Source organism: Mizuhopecten yessoensis, unplaced genomic scaffold (genome assembly GCF_002113885.1).
Source record: "Mizuhopecten yessoensis strain PY_sf001 unplaced genomic scaffold, ASM211388v2 scaffold716275, whole genome shotgun sequence".
Classification (NCBI taxonomy): Eukaryota; Metazoa; Mollusca; class Bivalvia; order Pectinida; family Pectinidae; genus Mizuhopecten; species Mizuhopecten yessoensis.
Genome location: NW_018480035.1, coordinates 189,793 through 209,492, shown reverse-complemented (window position 1 = coordinate 209,492; position 19,700 = coordinate 189,793). Strand labels below are relative to the sequence as shown.

The 19,700-nt window shown below is 36.1% G+C and overlaps 1 protein-coding gene across 1 annotated transcript in view; it reads left to right on the top strand.

Annotated features, from left to right (window-relative positions):
- The first annotated feature begins 10,432 nt into the window (after positions 1-10,432).
- LOC110442526 overlaps positions 10,433-19,700 on the top strand; it is a 39,782-nt gene continuing 30,514 nt past the window's right edge. Inside the window, exon 1 of the mRNA XM_021486172.1 lies at positions 10,433-10,724. Within this exon, the coding sequence (XP_021341847.1) occupies positions 10,623-10,724 (102 nt within the window). The 5' untranslated portion in view covers positions 10,433-10,622. The remainder of the gene's footprint in view (positions 10,725-19,700) is intronic.

Below are 19,700 nucleotides of genomic sequence, written 5' to 3'. Positions count from 1 at the left end.
TATGTCTGGGGGGTTTTCTTCTTTTTCTTCTGATGAAATGATTATTTATTGAAATGAAATATATAATTGAAATATATTTCATATTTTGCTTCCGAACATTTAAATAAACACAGTAGCGAACATTTTATTGAACTTAATAATCAACTGATTAGTGTAAATTTGATTTAATTGATAATTAATACCTGGGCAAAATGAAACTGAGAAAATATTTTTATTGGATTATACTGTTTGTTTTTGCCTTTATTATGAAAACGAAACATCCCTAAGGTGTTTGATTTGACTCCAATCACCGAGGAGATATAATGTTGATTGCTTCATAAGAAGGTATAAACTAGATTAAAAAGGAACGTCTATTTGATCGTCTAAACGATTCCATACTCGGCGGGGCGCTTGATTTGTAAAGTCACGATCACTGAAACGCTTCTCGTGCTGCATCCAATTTCCATGCTATTTGTTAATAGTATCTGCCCACGTGAAATTATTTCCTGGTTCGCTATGTATTCTTGTAACATCAACCTTGAAAACAGTCATTTTTCCGTATGAAGAGTTTGCCTTTTCCGTCTGTGCGTTAATCCGACTGTCCGAACTATAGCAGAAGTCAAACGGTCGACAAACTCCACTTTTGCATTCATTTGCGGTCACTGTGACCTAATTTTCTATTTCACATATTTTGATTGGACTCTGCAGTTACCACTATCTCATTAGTAATACATTTCGTTTAGATTCAATGGGCATACTCATCTGTGCTTTATAAACATGTTCTTATCCTTATTGATACGGAGCATTAGTTTTAGTTTAAGTCCCATGTTTACATTTCACATTCAAAATATGAAAGGCTGATTCGTTTCTTTTAAACGTGTTGCTGGTACATTGAATATTGATCTTCTGCTCAGATTCAAGTATATGCGTATACATACAAGCCAACCCTTATTACTCAACAACAGACAGAGACATACACAGGAATAGTCATACTGTATAATTAATATAATTATCCTATTAAGGTATCGGTTGGTATCTCTTAAATAAATGTCAGCAAACCAGGTCACACAACTCTCTTTATACACTGGAAAATGTCTAACTAGTTACTCACCGTAACTCACCGTTGTCGACGTCATACCATTTGTCTAAGAGTTCTATTGACGCGTCTACTTGTGTTAAACTCCCGGTCTGTACCTCCCGATCTGTAGCATGCAGGTAACCATAGCATTAACACTAAAATACAAATAGGAAAATACCTATTAAAAAATGTCACAATATCGATGCAGAAAGCCACACATAGTAAATATTTACTTCACAATATGGCCACAGGGTCCATTAAGGAATCGACAGTGGTACTAAAGATCAAAAGAATGAAATTTCAGAAGATATTTCTTGATTGTTACAAAACACATGTAGAACAGAAACGGAAATCGTGGGGGAAACTCATTATAATGTTACAAATATTTTGGCTGCTACATAAGATGATTTATTAACTGTTTGGGTTGATAATCTTAATACTGCAAAACAAATATTAATCTTGTCGCCTTTTTAATATATAGCCTTGTATTAAGAGGGGAAAATGACGACACCGTCCGTTTAATGGAATTTTCTCTTCTTTCTAACAGCGCTCACTCATAAAATGCCATTTCACGTACACACATGTTGTATAAAATAAAACGTAGACTGGCGATACCTTCTCAAAGAAAAACGTGTTATAGTTTATGACCGATACTTTTAAAGATCAAGTTTTCTTACGCCGGAAGTTGTAATTAACTTGCCTACGCAAGCGCTGCACACTGTTAAAAGTTCATCACATACCAACGGTACTGGACTAGTAGTCAACCTATATGTTACTTAAGTTTGGTTAGACCACCATACTTGAATAAGGTTGGAACAGTGGGCCGTTGGGACGTGCACTATCTCACCTTCAAGGACAAATACGTCATAGATATCAAAACCATGTCAGTCACGATTTCTTTGTGTGTCAGCTATTCAGTAATGCGGACTGTCAGGACAAATTATTATGGTCAATGAGAACACTTTTTGGGATTTTTACCCCTTGTCAGGACAACTCATTATAGTCAATGAACACATTTTGAAACACTTAAGGGATTTTCATCCCCTTCATCCCTAATGAGTGTATATTGCGGCCACTTTGTTTCAATGCATCCTTTACCAAATTCTGGTAAATTACTTCCGATATCCTTAATGTTTCGTTAAGAAACTTCAAAGATGTTCTTGTCACGAATAGAGACCCTACATAACAAGGTCATAGTGATGGTCAAAGGTCAAACCGTGCATATCTAGGTTCTACCTTACGATACAGCATTAAAAGATCTTTACCAAGGTTTGTAGATATGCGTGTCATGCCTAGAAGGCATGTCACGTAACACATACAAGTTCGTATCGTAAAGGTTAGGGTCAAGGCTAGAAGGGTCAAAGGTCAAGTTATGCTTTTCCGCACTGCATCTTCTGTAAGCCTATTGCAAAATTATGGCAAGGGGCCAAAGGTCAAGTCTTCATTTCTTTTTAACAACGAAATTTATGATAACCTCAAGACATTACAAACTCAGTGCGTATCCCAGGGATCAGTTTAATATGTTTATGGTGACTTTTGGGCAGAAACACCATCATAAAGTGTCTCTACTGTAAAGTGACAATACTACCAATCGTCTATAGTACACAGTGACAACAGTGTCTAACCTTACAAAACCAAACAGTGACTTCTGGGCAGTAACGGCATCAGAAAGTGTCTCTACTGTAAAGTGACAATACTACCACTCGAGTATAGTACACAGTGACAACGGTGTCTAACCTTACAATACCAAACTATGAATTCTGGTCAGTAACAGCATCAGAAAGTGTCAATACTGTAAAGTGACAATACTACCACTCGAGTATAGTACACAGTGACAACGGTGTCTAACCTTACAATACCAAACTATGTCTTCTGGTCAGTAACAGCATCAGAAAGTGTTTCTACTGTAAAGTGACAATACTAACAATCGACTATAGTACACAGTGACAACAGTTTCTAACCTTACAATACCAAACTATGAATTCTGGTCAGTAACAGCATCAGAAAGTGTCGCTACTGTAAAGTGACAATACTACCACTCGAGTATAGTACACAGTGACAACGGTGTCTAACCTTACAATACCAAACTATGTCTTCTGGTCAGTAACAGCATCAGAAAGTGTCGCTACTGTAAAGTGACAATACTACCACTCGAGTATAGTACACAGTGACAACAGTGTCTAACCTTACAATACTAAACTATGACTTCTGGTCAGTAACAGCATCAGAAAGTGTCAATACTGTAAAGTGACAATACTACCACTCGAGTATAGTACACAGTGACAACGGTGTCTAACCTTACAATACCAAACAGTGACTTCTGGGTAGTAAAAGCATCATAATGTGTCTCTACTGTAAAGTGACAACACTACCAATCGAGTATAGTACACAGTGACAACGGTGTCTAACCTTACAATACCAAACTATGAATTCTGGTCAGTAACAGCATCAGAAAGTGTCGCTACTGTAAAGTGACAATACTACCACTCGAGTATAGTACACAGTGACAACGGTGTCTAACCTTACAATACCAAACAGTGACTTCTGGGCAGAAACCTCATCAGAAAGTGTCTCTACTGTACAGTGACAATACTACCAATAGTCTTTAATACACAGTGCCAACAGTGTCTATACTTACAATACCACACAGTGACTTCTGGGCAGTAACAGTATCATAAAGTGTCTCTACTGTTAAGTGACAATACTACCAATAGTCTTTAATCCACAGTGACGACAGTGTCTATACTTACAATACCAAACCGTGACTTCTGGGCAGTAAAAGCATCATAATGTGTCCCTAGTGTAAAGTGACAATACTACCAATAGTCTTTAATACACAGTGCCAACAGTGGCTATACTTACAATACCAAACAGTTACTTCTGGGCAGTAACAGCATTAGAAAGTGTCTCTACTGTAAAGTGGCAATACTACCAATAGTCTTTAATACACAGTGCCAACAGTGTCTACACTTACAATACCAAACAGTGACTTCTGGGCAGTACAGTATCATAAAGTGTCTCTACTGTAAAGTGGCAATACTACCAATAGTCTTTAATCCACAGTGACGACAGTGTCTATACTTACAATACCATACAGTGACTTCTGGGCAGTAACAGCATTAGAAAGTGTCTCTACTGTAAAGTGACAATACTGACAACAGTGTCTAACCTTACAATACTAAACTATGACTTCTGGTCAGTAACAGCATCAGAAAGTGTCACTACTGTAAAGTGACATACTACCAATAGTCTTTAGTCCACAGGGACAACAGTGTCTAACCTTACAAAACCAAACAGTGACTTCTGGGCAGAAACACGATCAGAAAGTGTCTCTACTGTAAACCAATAGTCTTTAATACACAGTGCCAACAGTGTCTATCCTTACAATACCAAACAGTGACTTCTGGGCAGAAACACGATCAGAAAGTGTCTCTACTGTAAACCAATAGTCTTTAATACACAGTGCCAACAGTGTCTACACTTACAATACCAAACAGTGACTTCTGAGCAGTAAAAGCATCATAATGTGTCCCTAGTGTAAAGTGACAATACTACCAATCGTCTATAGTACACAGTGACAACAGTTTCTAACCTTACAAAACCAAACAGTGACTTATGGGCAGTAACAGTATCATAAAGTGTCTCTACTGTAAAGTGGCAATACTACCAATAGTCTTTAGTACACAGTGACAACAGTGTCTATACTTACAATACCAAACAGTTACTTCTGGGCAGTAACAGCATTAGAAAGTGTCTCTACTGTAAAGTGGCAATACTACCAATAGTCTTTAATACACAGTGCCAACAGTGTCTACACTTACAATACCAAACAGTGACTTCTGGGCAGAAACACGATCAGAAAGTGTCTCTACTGTAAACCAATAGTCTTTAATACACAGTGCCAACAGTGTCTATACTTACAATACCACACAGTGACTTCTGGGCAGTAACAGCATTAGAAAGTGTTTCTACTGTAAAGTGACAATAGTATTTAGTATACAGTGACAACATTGTCTAACCTTACAAAACCAAACAGTGACTTCTGGGCAGTAAAAGCATCATAATGTGTCCCTAGTGTAAAGTGACAATACTACCAATCGAGGATAGTACACAGTGACAACAGTGTCTATACTTACAAAACCAAACAGTGACTTCTGGGCAGTAACAGCTTTAGAAAGTGTCTCTACTGTAAAGTGGCAATACTACCAATAGTCTTTAATACACAGTGCCAACAGTGTCTATCCTTACAATACCAAACAGTGACTTCTGAGCAGTAAAAGCATCATAATGTGTCCCTAGTGTAAAGTGACAATACTACCAATAGGCTTTAGTACACAGTGACAACAGTGTCTATACTTACAATCCCAAACAGTGACTTCTGGGCAGAAACCTCATCAGAAAGTGTCTCTACTGTACAGTGACAATACTACCAATAGTCTTTAATACACAGTGCCAACAGTGTCTACACTTACAATACCAAACAGTGACTTCTGGGCAGTAAAAGCATCATAATGTGTCTCTACTGTAAAGTGACAATACTACCAATCGAGTATAGTACACAGTGACAACAGTGTCTAACCTTACAATACCAAACAGTGACTTCTGGGCAGTAACAGCATTAGAAAGTGTTTCTACTGTAAAGTGACAATAGTATTTAGTATACAGTGACAACATTGTCTAACCTTACAAAACCAAACAGTGACTTCTGGGCAGAAACACCATCAGAAAGTGTCTCTACTGTAAAGTGACAATACTACCAATAGTCTTTAGCACCCAGTGACAACAGTGTCTATACTTACAATACCAAACAGTGACTTCTGGGCAGTAAAAGCATCTTAATGTGTCTCTACTGTAAAGTGACAATACTACCAATCGACTATAGTACACAGTGACAACAGTATCTAACCTTACAATACCAAACAGTGACTTCTGGGCAGTAACATCATCTTAATGTGTCTCTACTGTAAAGTGACAATACTCCCAATAGTCTTTAATACACAGTGCCAACAGTGTCTATACTTACAATACCAAACAGTGACTTCTGGGCAGTAAAAGCATCTTAATGTGTCTCTACTGTAAAGTGACAATACTACCAATCGACTATAGTACACAGTGACAACAGTGTCTAACCTTACAACACCAAACAGTGACTTCTGGGCAGTAACAGCATTAGAAAGTGTTTCTACTGTAAAGTGACAATAATATTTAGTATACAGTGACAACAGTGTCTATACGGACAATACCAAACAGTGACTTCTGGGCAGTAACAGCATTAGAAAGTGTTTCTACTGTAAAGTGACAATAATATTTAGTATACAGTGACAACAGTGTCTATACTTACAATACCAAACAGTGACTTCTGGGCAGAAACCTCATCAGAAAGTGTCTCTACTGTAAAGTGACAATACTACCAATAGTCTTTAGTACACAGTGACAACAGTGTCTATACTTACAATACCAAACAGTGACTTCTGGGCAGAAACACCATCAGAAAGTGTCTCTACTGTAAAGTGACAATACTACCAGTAGTCTTTAATGCACAGTGCCAACAGTGTCTATACTTACAATACCAAACAGTGACTTCTGGGCAGTAACAGTATCATAAAGTGTATCTTCTGTAAAGTGACAATACTACAAATAGTCTTTAGTACACAGTGTCAACAGTGTCTATACTTACAATACCAAACGGTGACTTCTGGGCAGAAACCTCATCAGAAAGTGTCTCTACTGTAAAGTGACAATACTACCAATAGTCTTTAGTATACAGTAAGTACAGTGTTTATACTAACAATACAAAACAGTGACTTCTGGGCAGTAACAGTATCAGAAAGTGTATCTACTGTAAAGTGACAATACTATCAATCGTCTGAAAATCTGAAAATGATAGACAGCGACAATATTAGACACCCCTGCAGGTTCGAGTTAGAAATTGGCCTGTTGTATCCCACTACATGATCGAAAGAGACGACTAATGTGGGCCCCTGCAGAATCGGGGATCGTCCACTGTGTATTCACTTTAGGGGACACTGAAAACACCAACAATGATCCGTTGTCCCTTTGCAACACTTGTGATCTTTATCATTTCCTTTCTCATTCCTCTGCTTGTGTCTCCATACGCATCCGCCTTCATATGACCCTGGCTGTTACGAGGACGTTAAACCCCAAACATACAATATTAGACGTCTTTGCTGTACGATTCCAGACAATGTCTTTCCTGTACAATTCATGAGAATTTCTTTGCTGTACAGTGACATTTCAAGACAATGTCTTTTCTGCACAATTCAAGACAATGTCTTTGCTATACATTACCAGCAAATGTTTTTGTTGTACGATGACAATTCCAGACAATGTCTTTGCTGTACAATTCCTTATCATGTATTTGCTGTACAATTACAGACAATTTCTTCGCTGTACAATTCCAGACAATGTCTTTACTGTACAATTCAAGACAATGCTTTTTGTTGTACAATTCCAGACAGTGCTTTTGTTGTACATTTCCAGACAATATCTTTGTTATACATTTCCAGACAATGTCTTTGCTGTACAATTTCTTATTATGTATTTTCTGTACAATTCCAGACAATGTTTCTTGTACAATTCCTTATTATGTATTTGTCGTACAATTCCAGACAATGTCTTTGTTGTTCAATTCCAGACAATGTCTTTGTTATACATTTCCAGACAATGTCTTTGTTGTACAATTTCTTATCATGTATTTTCTGTACAATTCCAGACAATGTTTCTTGTACAATTCCTTATTATGTATTTGTCGTATAATTCCAGACAATGTCTTTGTTGTTCAATTCCAGACAATGTCTTTGTTGTATAATTCCAGACAATGTCTGTGCTGTACAACTCCAGGCAATGTCTGTGCTATATCGTGACAACTCCATACAATGCCTTTGCTGTACAGTGACAATTATACCTTTTGCTGTACAGGTCGAGACAGACTTTTTTCTGTACACTGACAACCCCAGACAGTGCATTTACCATACGTTGTTACAAACACACACAACCTATAGCTACCGCAGACCTTTACGTCCTCCTTGTTTAATGACAACGATTATCGGTTTGATTTATTATCAGATGACTATCGTCGCTGACCCGACAAATATCAATTACCAGGTCATTATTGTTGTGATACCGTAAAACGGACCCTACTTAGCACAGCGTACGATAGCCGGGATATGAGAAATCATAACTGTAATTCACACTGGGCCCGATATCACTCTTGGGGAAATTGACTAACGGTGTTTGGCCTTACATTATATAGATTTCAATCAGTGTTGACTAGGTCTGGATCTCTGACGTCTAATCAACAGGCCCTTGAAACTCCGTAGCCGTTATATATACTGCAGATATATGGGATAGAAATGGGAGTCATTTTCAGATATCTAGATATTATTATGATAGTAAATTTATTTTTGTCACATATAAATAATAAACAACATAATTATATCTATAGGACATTCATTCCACTAGAGCATGGTACCGCATTATAAGTTCTCCATAAACTTGAAAATCGACAGGTGTATATTGTATATTTCTGCTGCGGAGGTTTTAGTAAAATGAACGTAACGCACAGAGGTGAAAGCATCTTTAAAATTTTGGTAATATATACAGTTTGCCAAAAAATGAATTACCCTGCATCATACAGCTGTTTCGTCCTTCCATGACACATCGTGATGCTAGTGGCCAAAAATTTGGAAATCCACCTTGTATCTTGAAAGACTAACGTATCATACACACGTGTGATAGCACCTTTAAAATGTATCAATAGATACAGTAGATAACCATTTCGACCTTCTACAACTCATCGTAGATGCTAGGGGCCAAGAAGTTGGAAATTCAAAATTGGCCTGGACTAACGTTGAAACAGAAGTGGAAGTGCGTAAAACCTCTTACTTTATGGATTTCAAAATTTAGAGCAGAACTGGTAACAATGATGAGCCCAAAATGAACGAAAATGCCTTATAACTCAGTAGATGTTTGATTTGTTTTTTGTTTTTGCATCAATTTACCAAACGTTTAAATAGGTGTTTCCTTACCGACTGTGTGGTGGTTGTATTACAAACACATTGAATGAAACGAAAAACATCAATTTTGCGCGAAATATTCAATTTATTCCAAACATTTCACATCGAATGGGGAACATTTCCTTAATTTGACAGGTAATACTACAATTTTACCTATATTTTAAAACTTGAATTAACTAATTCACCCCTGAAGTTTCATAATGAATTAGTCCAACCTTTGAATTGGAAGCATTCAAATTTGTTTTCAGGGGTGAATGAGTTAGGGATTTCAAAGTTTTATGAATAGTTTGTCCTGTGGCATCATGTGAAAACCAAATTAAGGATTCTTTTCCCACTGCGCTGTGATTTTTCATTAACCTCCACTTAAATTTCGTTTTGGATATAACTGTAGCACAGTAGGCCAGGACACTTCCGTTGAAGAGATAGCTCAATCGCGATCGGTTACAGCGTTACAGTACAACAATCTGAAGATCATGGTTCAAATCCCGGACCCATATTCATGAAGCTGTTCTCATGCGCAAACTCAGAATCTGTGCTCAAGTCTTGTTCCAGTGATAAATGATTTGGATGAATTTTGGAGAGACTTCAAACAGGATGCCAAGTAAAATGTTTACAGATATATTTTTTTATCGTGTCACATGATTTAAACCAGTTATGAGGAAGTTTGGTTGAGCATAGAATTCATGCTTGAGCATGAGAATGGTTTCATGAATAATACGGGCCCTAGTATAACCCCACTGAATTATTTTCACTTAAAACATTGTTGTTAGATTATATTTTGTTAAATTCATCTTTATTTTATTTGTTTTCATAACAGTCCCGTATGCTATAGTTTTCTTTCAAGAAAATTTATTTATCAAAGCTATATGGTCGAAACCATGAAAACAGTTTCGAATGCCTAGTAAAAGTTTTTTGGGGCAGTGATGCGTGGATCCTTAAATTAAGTCGATGTAGCGGAATAGCATTACAATTGTACATGTAAATTGGCTGTAGCAGGTCTCCATATTATCTATCGACATTTTGTAGTTATTAATTAATTGACTTATCAACCAAATCTCCATTAACTACTTTTAAATAATAAATTGAAACAAGATTTACAACCGTATCCTAAATTCCAAACAACGGGCGGCTCTAGAATAATAAATTATATAGTTATACAATTTCATTTTTCAGTCTGGTATCCTGTGTCGAATTTTCATTTAATTCCTTCTCAAATATCATAACCAATTGTTTATTACTCAACAAATCAAGCTGCGTCTGATGATGTAATCATAAATTAGTTAATTAAACAAAAGTTACACACCGCTAAAAGCGCAGTCAGGGTCGACCCACGGTCAGGTCGCCATGGTCACAGAAACTGGGAGGTGATGACGTATGAATCTCGCGCTATCAATAGCAGCGTACATCGTTAAGCGCTCACACAAGTCGCGTGCTCCTCTGCTGACATGCCGACAGCAAGAATGTCAAACTGTGAAACCAAATAGTCGCGACAGCTTTAAATTTATACAAGGGGTTGTTATATCGGCGGCATGGCCACGTCTTGGAAAAGAGGTCGAGTTTTCAGAACGGTGTGGAAAAGTATTTTTACAGTTATCACCGTCTTTCATCGATTTCCCATTTCACAAGGACAGGTATGTTAGTTTTTTTTTTAAATATTTTCACACATTTTGATTTAGACACACTTTAACGTTATGAAATATGCCTTGTCACTCTAGCAACAACAAACCGATTACCGGTAAACTACTGGTATAAGTGGTTGCCGTTTTAAAGCTGATTGCGCGCAGTTTTATGACGATATTTCAAGACAGCGTACGTATGCTGAAACTGAAAATTAATGTATCAGATCGTTCTCAAATTTGGCTAACTCTTCGTTGATGTTGGTACTTCATGTTTATCCGTTCTTAATTAAAAAAATGAGGACCTGAAAAGTTGTTTAAGTTTGCTGATTATAGTTTTCCTGAATCATAGACCAAGTAATGATGATAGAGGTCGAACTGTATGCGGTATATGTTTCCACTTATCGTATAGAAATGTTAAAATCTCGTCTTAAAATTCTATTGAGATAAGTAATATATTATGAAATATATAAGAATATCTAAAACTTCTTTTTGTTTTTAAGGAAATCAATCATGTTTGTTTTTACATATCAATAAGCAGCATTGATATCGTAATCATTTGTAGAATGACTTACACAATCTTGCCCTAAAACTGGACAAATAACATTGATGAATGGACAGCAGATTTTGTATCACTCCTGGATATTAAAAACTACAATTGTCAAATTTTGCAATAGACCGCAAATTTTAATCTTTATATTTTGTCCTTTTGACGAATATTTCTTTTATGTATCACTCTTTTATTTAAAAGATATAGTTAGATCAACCTCTGTAATTGACCAAATATTTCAATATCTAAAGTTTGTCGTCCTATATTAAGCTGTCACGTTTAATGATCGGACAATTTCCTTCCGGTTTTCCCCCAGCTTTGCACTTTTTTAGGCTGATAGTTGTTCCCCTACGAAATGTTAGGAACGGAACTGATGTTGCCTATATGTAGATTTAAGGATCACTGTTCCTTTGCAGACAAACCACTAGAGAACTCCACTCTGGGGTTTTCGTAAATACAGTAGTCTCCCTTAATGTTGGATATAACTGTAGCACGCTTGAGCTAGTGAACTTTAGTTGCCTTGGTAACTTAGTTGGTTAGAGAGAGAGAGGCAGTATAACAAGTTGAAGTTCGAATCCCCATTGTTTTTTAGACTCAGAATTCAATCTTTCTGACTCTTTCATATTTTAGAAATGATTTATCAAAGCTATAGTCTTGCCGTAAAAGAAAACACTCTCTAATGCGTAGTTACAGGGGTTTTGTACGACCGTCAAATTTGACGGTAGTATTATGGTATGGCGTTGTCCGTCCGTCCGTCCGTCCGTCCGGCGTAAACCTCGTTTGTCCGGCAATCTCCGCCTACATTTTTCGACCGATCTCTTTGAAACTTGCTATACAGTATAATCATGATATGAAGTTGTGTTTCCCTTAAAAGAATTTTGATTCGACAATATTTCCAAAATTTATTACCCTTTGTTCATTTCAGTATTTGATTTTTTATCCGAAGATTTTCTCCTACATTTTTTATAGCATGTCAGCTAAGCACTCTCAGAATGATGCAGATCTTATGTCAATGTAAGAAAGTATATAACACTATATGGCTTTCGATGGGCGTATTTTGTTCCGCCCCGCGGTACTCTTGTTTGGCAGTGGTACGGGGATCCTTAATATATTTGATTTGGGACGGGGTAATATTCGACTAATGTGTCTTTTCAGTAAACACTCCAGAACTTATATTTCTCTTTATAATGTCAGACCCAACACTTTGTCATCACCATACCAGCACATTATTACTTTTTTGTTTTTGCATTGGCATACTGCTCGAATACAGATTTTGCGACTTTATAAAATGATAATGTGTTATTTAATTATCGGTTTGATCAAGTGAGATGGAGACTATATTTTACAATTACCAAAGGTTGACTATACTGACTGATTATACAGATATTAAGTATAATTGGAGTGGGCGGTGTATTTACTGTACATAATTTAAATTTCGCGTACACTAAATTTCGCTCTCGCTCAATTTCGCGATCCTATCTTTCTTAGTTGTATCCCGAGGACAATAGGTTGCGTTTCCTTGAGCAACGTGTATACGTTTTATTTCATGCAAACAGATATGTTGGCGTCACAGTTGAATTCGCGATCAGTGATTAACGCGAATACTCGCGAAAATAAAGATCGTGCGAATTTTTTTCGAGGTTTCGCAACCGACCAACAGCTAGAGTAATAAAAACTCGATATCTGCGGATGGTAGGGCCGGTCACTCGAAAGCTCCAGCTACTTTTACATCCGGTCTTATCCCCTTTGTACATTTCCGAAGCTCTCCGTGTAAATCTTTTCTTTGTTCATATTTTGCCCTAGTTTTATCGATTTTTATTGCGTTTATGTGTTAGTTGACACTTGGTGTTAATTGTTGTCTGTCCTGGACGCGGTAGGTTCGCACGCCAGCTAATCACATTGTTCTGACAACAGGGTAAACTAAAATGTAACGGTACCTAGGTATTGCGTTCGACACATGAAATATCTTATTAAGAATATATGCAGCATAATTATCTTACTGAAAAGTAACAATAGATCTCTAATGGGGTGGATTTGTAATTTATTTAATGAAAAATCTTCACAAAGATAAATGTTCCGGACGCAGTTGTATCAATAATTATATCTTACCTTATCACGTTGTTTAAACGTTGAACAAAATAACTGAAACTTTCTTTATTATTAAAAATCAACGATAAATGATATTGAGTTCAAAGTTATCACAGATGAGAAAAATACTGAAGACAAGTTATCTTGTAAAAAGATCGTGAAATGTGTTTGGGGTGTTTCGTTGTGTCATTAAGCTATCTGTCTTTGTTATATTTTATGACCTTACATAAACAATTAACACACTTGATCTCAGCTTCACTAGATAATACTTATTCTGGACCGATCGTGACAGTGTTGTGAGATATAATTTAATTTTGCCTATCGCCCCCATAATAATTTTTTTGGTATATATCGTATATACCTAAAAAGAAAAACAACTGAAGACGGAACTACTTTTTACACTTCAGAATGCAAAATTACAACGCAACTTTTCTTTTTAAGCGCAATTGTTTAGTTTACGTAAAAATTAAATAAATCTTTAACTGTGCATTTACAACGTGTTTGTCTACCTTTTTTAAATTAAATTATTAAGAATGCCCAAGATTTTGTTTTGGTATAGAAGGTATATACCAAAACAAAATCTTGGTCATTCCTTAAATAACATCATTGGGGGGTCGGGTGGTGCAGTGGATAGCGCACTTGCCTTTAACCAAGGCGGCCGGGGTTCGATTCCCTGATCGGACGTGAAAGGTTTGGGTCACCTGCCCGAGCACCTCCGGGTACTCCGGTTTCCTCCCACACTAAGACAAGAGTGATTAATATAAGTTGAAATTACTTGTTTCATAATTGTTGTTAGATAATAAAGTTTATATTTGTATAACATTATTTTACCAGGAGACGTTAATGAAGATCTCTTTTAGAAATTTAATTCATCACTCTTGATTTGTTCGGTGGTTTTTTTTAGTATTCGGTCATCTAAGGCACAGTTTCATGTGACTTATTTTATCGTTCTTTGTGCGTCGTTGTCCATTATGCATCTTTAAACTATTTACGTTTTAGACTTCTTCTCAAAAACAGTTAAACAGATTTCAATAAAACTTTGCAGGAAGCTTTCCTGGCCATAGATAAATCAAAAGCGTGAATTATCAAAAATGAAAAATTCATCAACGCCGGGTCAGATTCAGAAGCGCTAGAATTAATTAATGTTCTTGGGTTCTGATTGGACTAGAATTAATGAATGTTCTTGGGTTATGATTGGACTAGAATTTGTCAGGAGTAGGCCCAGTGAACAGTAACAAATATTTTCGTACTAAATTTCAATAAAAGGATGTCAGAATTGAATAACAAATATCATGATAATCGATTGGATATGTTCGTCCACAATCCAAAAAAGTTGGAATAAAATTAAATGGGATAGACATATGCACGTGGTGGCAATTTTGATAAGGCTTGAAGAATATTTGTCCAAATTTGGACGAATGTTTTAAATAAAGTTTTGTTTTTATTTTGTTGTTGTTGTTGTTGTTGTTTGTAAACAGTATTGGGGTTAAGGAAAATTAAGTTATTTAAAAATTCAAGTTAATGATCACTATCCGACTGCCTTTTAGTAATTCTGATATACAGTTACCTCCCGTTAATTTCGTTTTGGTTATAACTGTGGTACAGTTGGGCCAGGACTGGGTAGTCTCGTTCAACCAGATGCTTGATCTCTGATCGGCGTAACTTGCGCAAACAAAAAGAGTCTGGTTGAACGAGACTAAGGACTGGGTAGCTCAGTATCTGTATTCCAGGGTTTGTATTCCCGGTCTAGCACCGCTGAATCCCTTAGTCCGCTGTTGTTGATTATATTTTGTTTATTTTACCTTTACTTTTTTTTTTTTATATATATATAAAAGTCCAACAAGGTATTGTTTTATTTTCAGAAATGAGTTATCATAGATATAATATAGTCATGCCGGAAAAATAGTTTCCTATGTGTAGTTACAGATTTTGGCAGTGGTACGGGGATCCTCAAAGCACGCTCGTGGATTTGGTTTGGTTTGCGCTCGTGGATTTGGTTTGGTTTGTGTGTGTTAAACGTCCTATTATATAAACAGCTATGGTCATATAAGGACGTGCCAGGTTTTGGTGGTGGAGGAAAACCGGAATTCCCGGAGAAAAACCACCGACCTACAGTCAGTACCTAGCGACTGCCCCACGTATAGGCCTCGAACCCGCGACCCAGTGGTGGAGGGCTAGTGGTAGCAGAATGTCAGGCGCCTTAACCACTTGGCCACCGCGGCCCCACGCTCGTGGAAATGGAACCAGTAACACAACATATCATTGTTCGTTCTTGAAGAGTCAATTGCAGTTTCACAACTATTATCGCATAGATTTAAGTGTGGTTTATATATTATACGATAATAAGTATGTGATAATTATCAGCTCAGCTATAAGCTTTGACCTTTCCTGAGGGTGATATTAATCAATTGTTTTCATGATGTAATGAAACCGTCACAGTTATTGACTGTGTCCACAGAAACCGTAGATGATATACAGAGCTCTCATATAGACTCCTGCACCATTTTCTCCTTTGCGATTAAATTTAAAAATTATCATTATTTGTTTACGGACCAACAACGTACGGTCACCAAAAACACTAACAAGGAACTGAAAATTGTTTTGCCGGCGTAGCGATTGCTTTTATAAGTCATTTCTGAAAAGAAACCCACATCTTCCAAAATGTTGGGGATGATATATATATACAACAATACAAAACAATTAACACTCAAAAACAGTATTCTGAGAGTTAAAGAATATGTAATGGGGTCAGTGTCAGGATTCGGACCCTGGACTCCAAGCACAATACGGTCATCTAAACCAGCTGAGCTACCTGATCGAAGATATGTCCCTGTCTTGGAACAGTGTCTGTATAAGGATATCCTTAATAATAATATATTAATAATAAACATTTGATATAGCGCCCTATCTAGCTAACATAAGCCACTCTAAAGCGCTTTACAGTACATAGATATCCAATTAATACAATTAGGATATACATTTTTTGAGGAATTCGCAGGAGCTGCCTTATCAGGCGCTAACTTCTAGTTCTGTGCCACCTGGCTAATATCTCCCTATGTATGTTTGCCTGCTTGTGTGCTGGAGATGTATTGTGTTCTGTTTGTAGTGGGACCGTGCTTCCAACGGCATCTTTTAAAGTGCCACCTCACTTGAATGCTACATCACAGATACCGCAACATCCGACCCAGACCATTTTATACTCCACCTGGGTTGTTGGAGTTGGAGTTAATACGGGGATGTGTGAGTCGTAGGTTCGATGTCTACGTGAGGCAGTCGCCAGATACTGGCAGCAGGTCGGTGGTTTTTCTGCAGGTACTCCGGTTTTCCTCCACCACCAAAACCTAGCTCGTTCTTAAATGACCATAGCTGTTAATAGGACGTAAAACACAAAGAAACTAAAAAACAATCATCTATTTTCTTAACTGCAGCACTTGGGACCTCCACCTTTTCTATTTTCCTCCTACCTGCTCTTTCTTCTTTGCAAGGTTTCTATGGCGCCGTCTTTATACCACCATAGCTGTTGTGAATATTTTTAACTATAAATAAACAAATATTTGTTTGTGACATAAAACGAAAATTTCGCCAGAACAAAGTTTCTTAATGATATGCATATAATTAAAATGGGAATAAATAATTATCCTATGAACATGACCCTCTAAGCAACAACGCATATTACATTGATTATTTTCCCAATATGAAGCCGTTATATTTTCCCAGTCAGCATTCATCAGCCATTGCGCCCTGTCTATTTACAAACCCGTAAGTAAATAGTTGTGTTGGTCTGTACAATAAATTCAATACTACAATTTGTAGTTCTGTTCGATTCTTTACCAAAACATTCATTAACAAGGCAAATATATATGTATGTTTGTTTGTTTAAGTGAAATAATAAAGAGAATTCAGTCTGCCTTTCACATTTAAATAAGTTGGCATCGTCAATACTCTGACGTAGCTCGCTGATGACGCTAAATTGCTACATGTATTTCTTGTGTTCGGAAAATTAAACGTCAATTAAAGAAACATGTTTTATCGTTTTAACTTCGGTCGTAAATTTCAATTTCATTTATATTTCAACGTTTATGACTTGTTCTTCTTAAGTAAATCAAGGTTAAAAAGACGCTAAATCGTGGCATGGTTCTATGAACAGGTCAAAACGTTGTTTTTGCAAAAAGAAGAAAAGATAAAAAACAAATATTGCTATCTCTAAAGATGAACTGTTTGTCCACATAATACTTTCCATATTCAACAAAGGTCAATATAAACCGACAAACAATCCGTCAAGTAAGACATACAGCCGTCAACACTCGAGGATTACCGAGGATCACCGATGATTACATATGATTACCGAGGCGCGAAAATCATGTTATAGGTGCAATTTTGAGCGATTGCATTTCAGCTACTTTTCCAGTGCTGGTTTTGGGCGTGTTTTTCACGAAAGGTATCACCTAAATGTCACTCACACATTACATATGTCCTCGGAGATTTATTAAGGCGTTAATATTTGAGTGTTTGCTCCTAAAACCGACGGGAATAAGCAGATACACAGCGTGTTATGATGATTTAAAGCGAATTCTATTTATTATCACGAATCAATGTAAGCTTATAATTCGAACAAATGCTCAAGGTTAATTCAAGTTGTTTTCTAAACAACTATCAACACCACGCCCTCTACTGTGCTTGCGTTCAGGCAAATAATGTGTACTTTATCCAACTATGTGTACTAAATATACAGTATACCAACTATGTGTACTAAATATACAGTACACCAACTATGTGTGCTAAATATACAGTATACCAACTATGTGTACTAAGTATACAGTATACCAACTATGTGTAAATATACAGCACACCAACTATGTGTAAATATACAGTAAACCAATTATGTGTACTAAATATACAGTATACCAATTATGTGTACTAAATATACAGTATACTAACTATGTGTGCTAAATATACAGTCTACCAACTATGTGAACTAAATATACAGTATACCAACTAGGTGTAAATATACAGTACACCAACTATGTGTAAATATACAGTAAACCAATTAGGTGTACTAAATATACAGTATACCAACTATGTGTGCTCAATATACATTATACCAACTATGTGTGCCCCTCTAAATATACAGATACAGTATACAAATTATGTGTACTAAATATACAGTATACCAACTATGTGTGCTAAATATACAGTATCCCAACTATGTGTGCTAAATATACAGTATACCAATCATGTGTACTAAATATACAGTATACCAACTATGTGTACTAAGTATACAGTATACCAACTATGTGTAAATATACAGTATACCAACTATGTGTAAATATACAGTACACCAACTATGTGTAAATATACAGTAAACCAATTAGGTGTACTAAATATACAGTATACCAACTATGTGAACTAAATATACAGTATACCAACTAGGTGTAAATATACAGTACACCAACTATGTGTAAATATACAGTAAACGTACTAAATATACAGTACACCAACTATGTGTGCTAAATATACAGTATACCAACTATGTGTGCTAAATAAACATTATACCAATTATGTGTACTAAATAAACATTATACCAATTATGTGTACTAAATATACAGTATACCAATTACGTGTACTAAATATACAGTATACCAATTACGTGTACTAAATATACAGTATACCAATTACGTGTACTAAATATACAGTATACCAATTACGTGTACTAAATATACAGTATACCAACTATGTGTAATAAAGATACAGTATACCAACTATGTTTGCTAAATATACAGTATTCCAACTATGTGTGCTAAATATACAGTATACCAACTATGTGTACTAAGTATACAGTATACCAACTATGTGTAAATATACAGTACACCAACTATGTGTAAATATACAGTAAACCAATTATGTGTACTAAATATACAGTATACCAACTATGTGGGCTAAATATACAGTATACAAACTATGTGTACTAAATATCCAGTATACCAACTATGTGTAAATATACATTATACCAATTATGTGTACTAAATATACAGTATACCAACTATGTGTACTAAGTATACAGTATACCAACTATGTGTAAATATACAGTACACCAACTATGTGTAAATATACAGTAAACCAATTAGGTGTACTAAATATACAGTATACCAACTATGTGAACTAAATATACAGTATACCAACTATGTGTAAATATACAGTACACCAACTATGTGTAAATATACAGTAAACCAATTATGTGTACTTAATATACAGTATACCAACTATGTGTACTAAATATACAGTATACCAGCTATGTGTGCTAAATATACAGTATACAAATTATGTGTACTAAATATACAGTATACCAATTATGT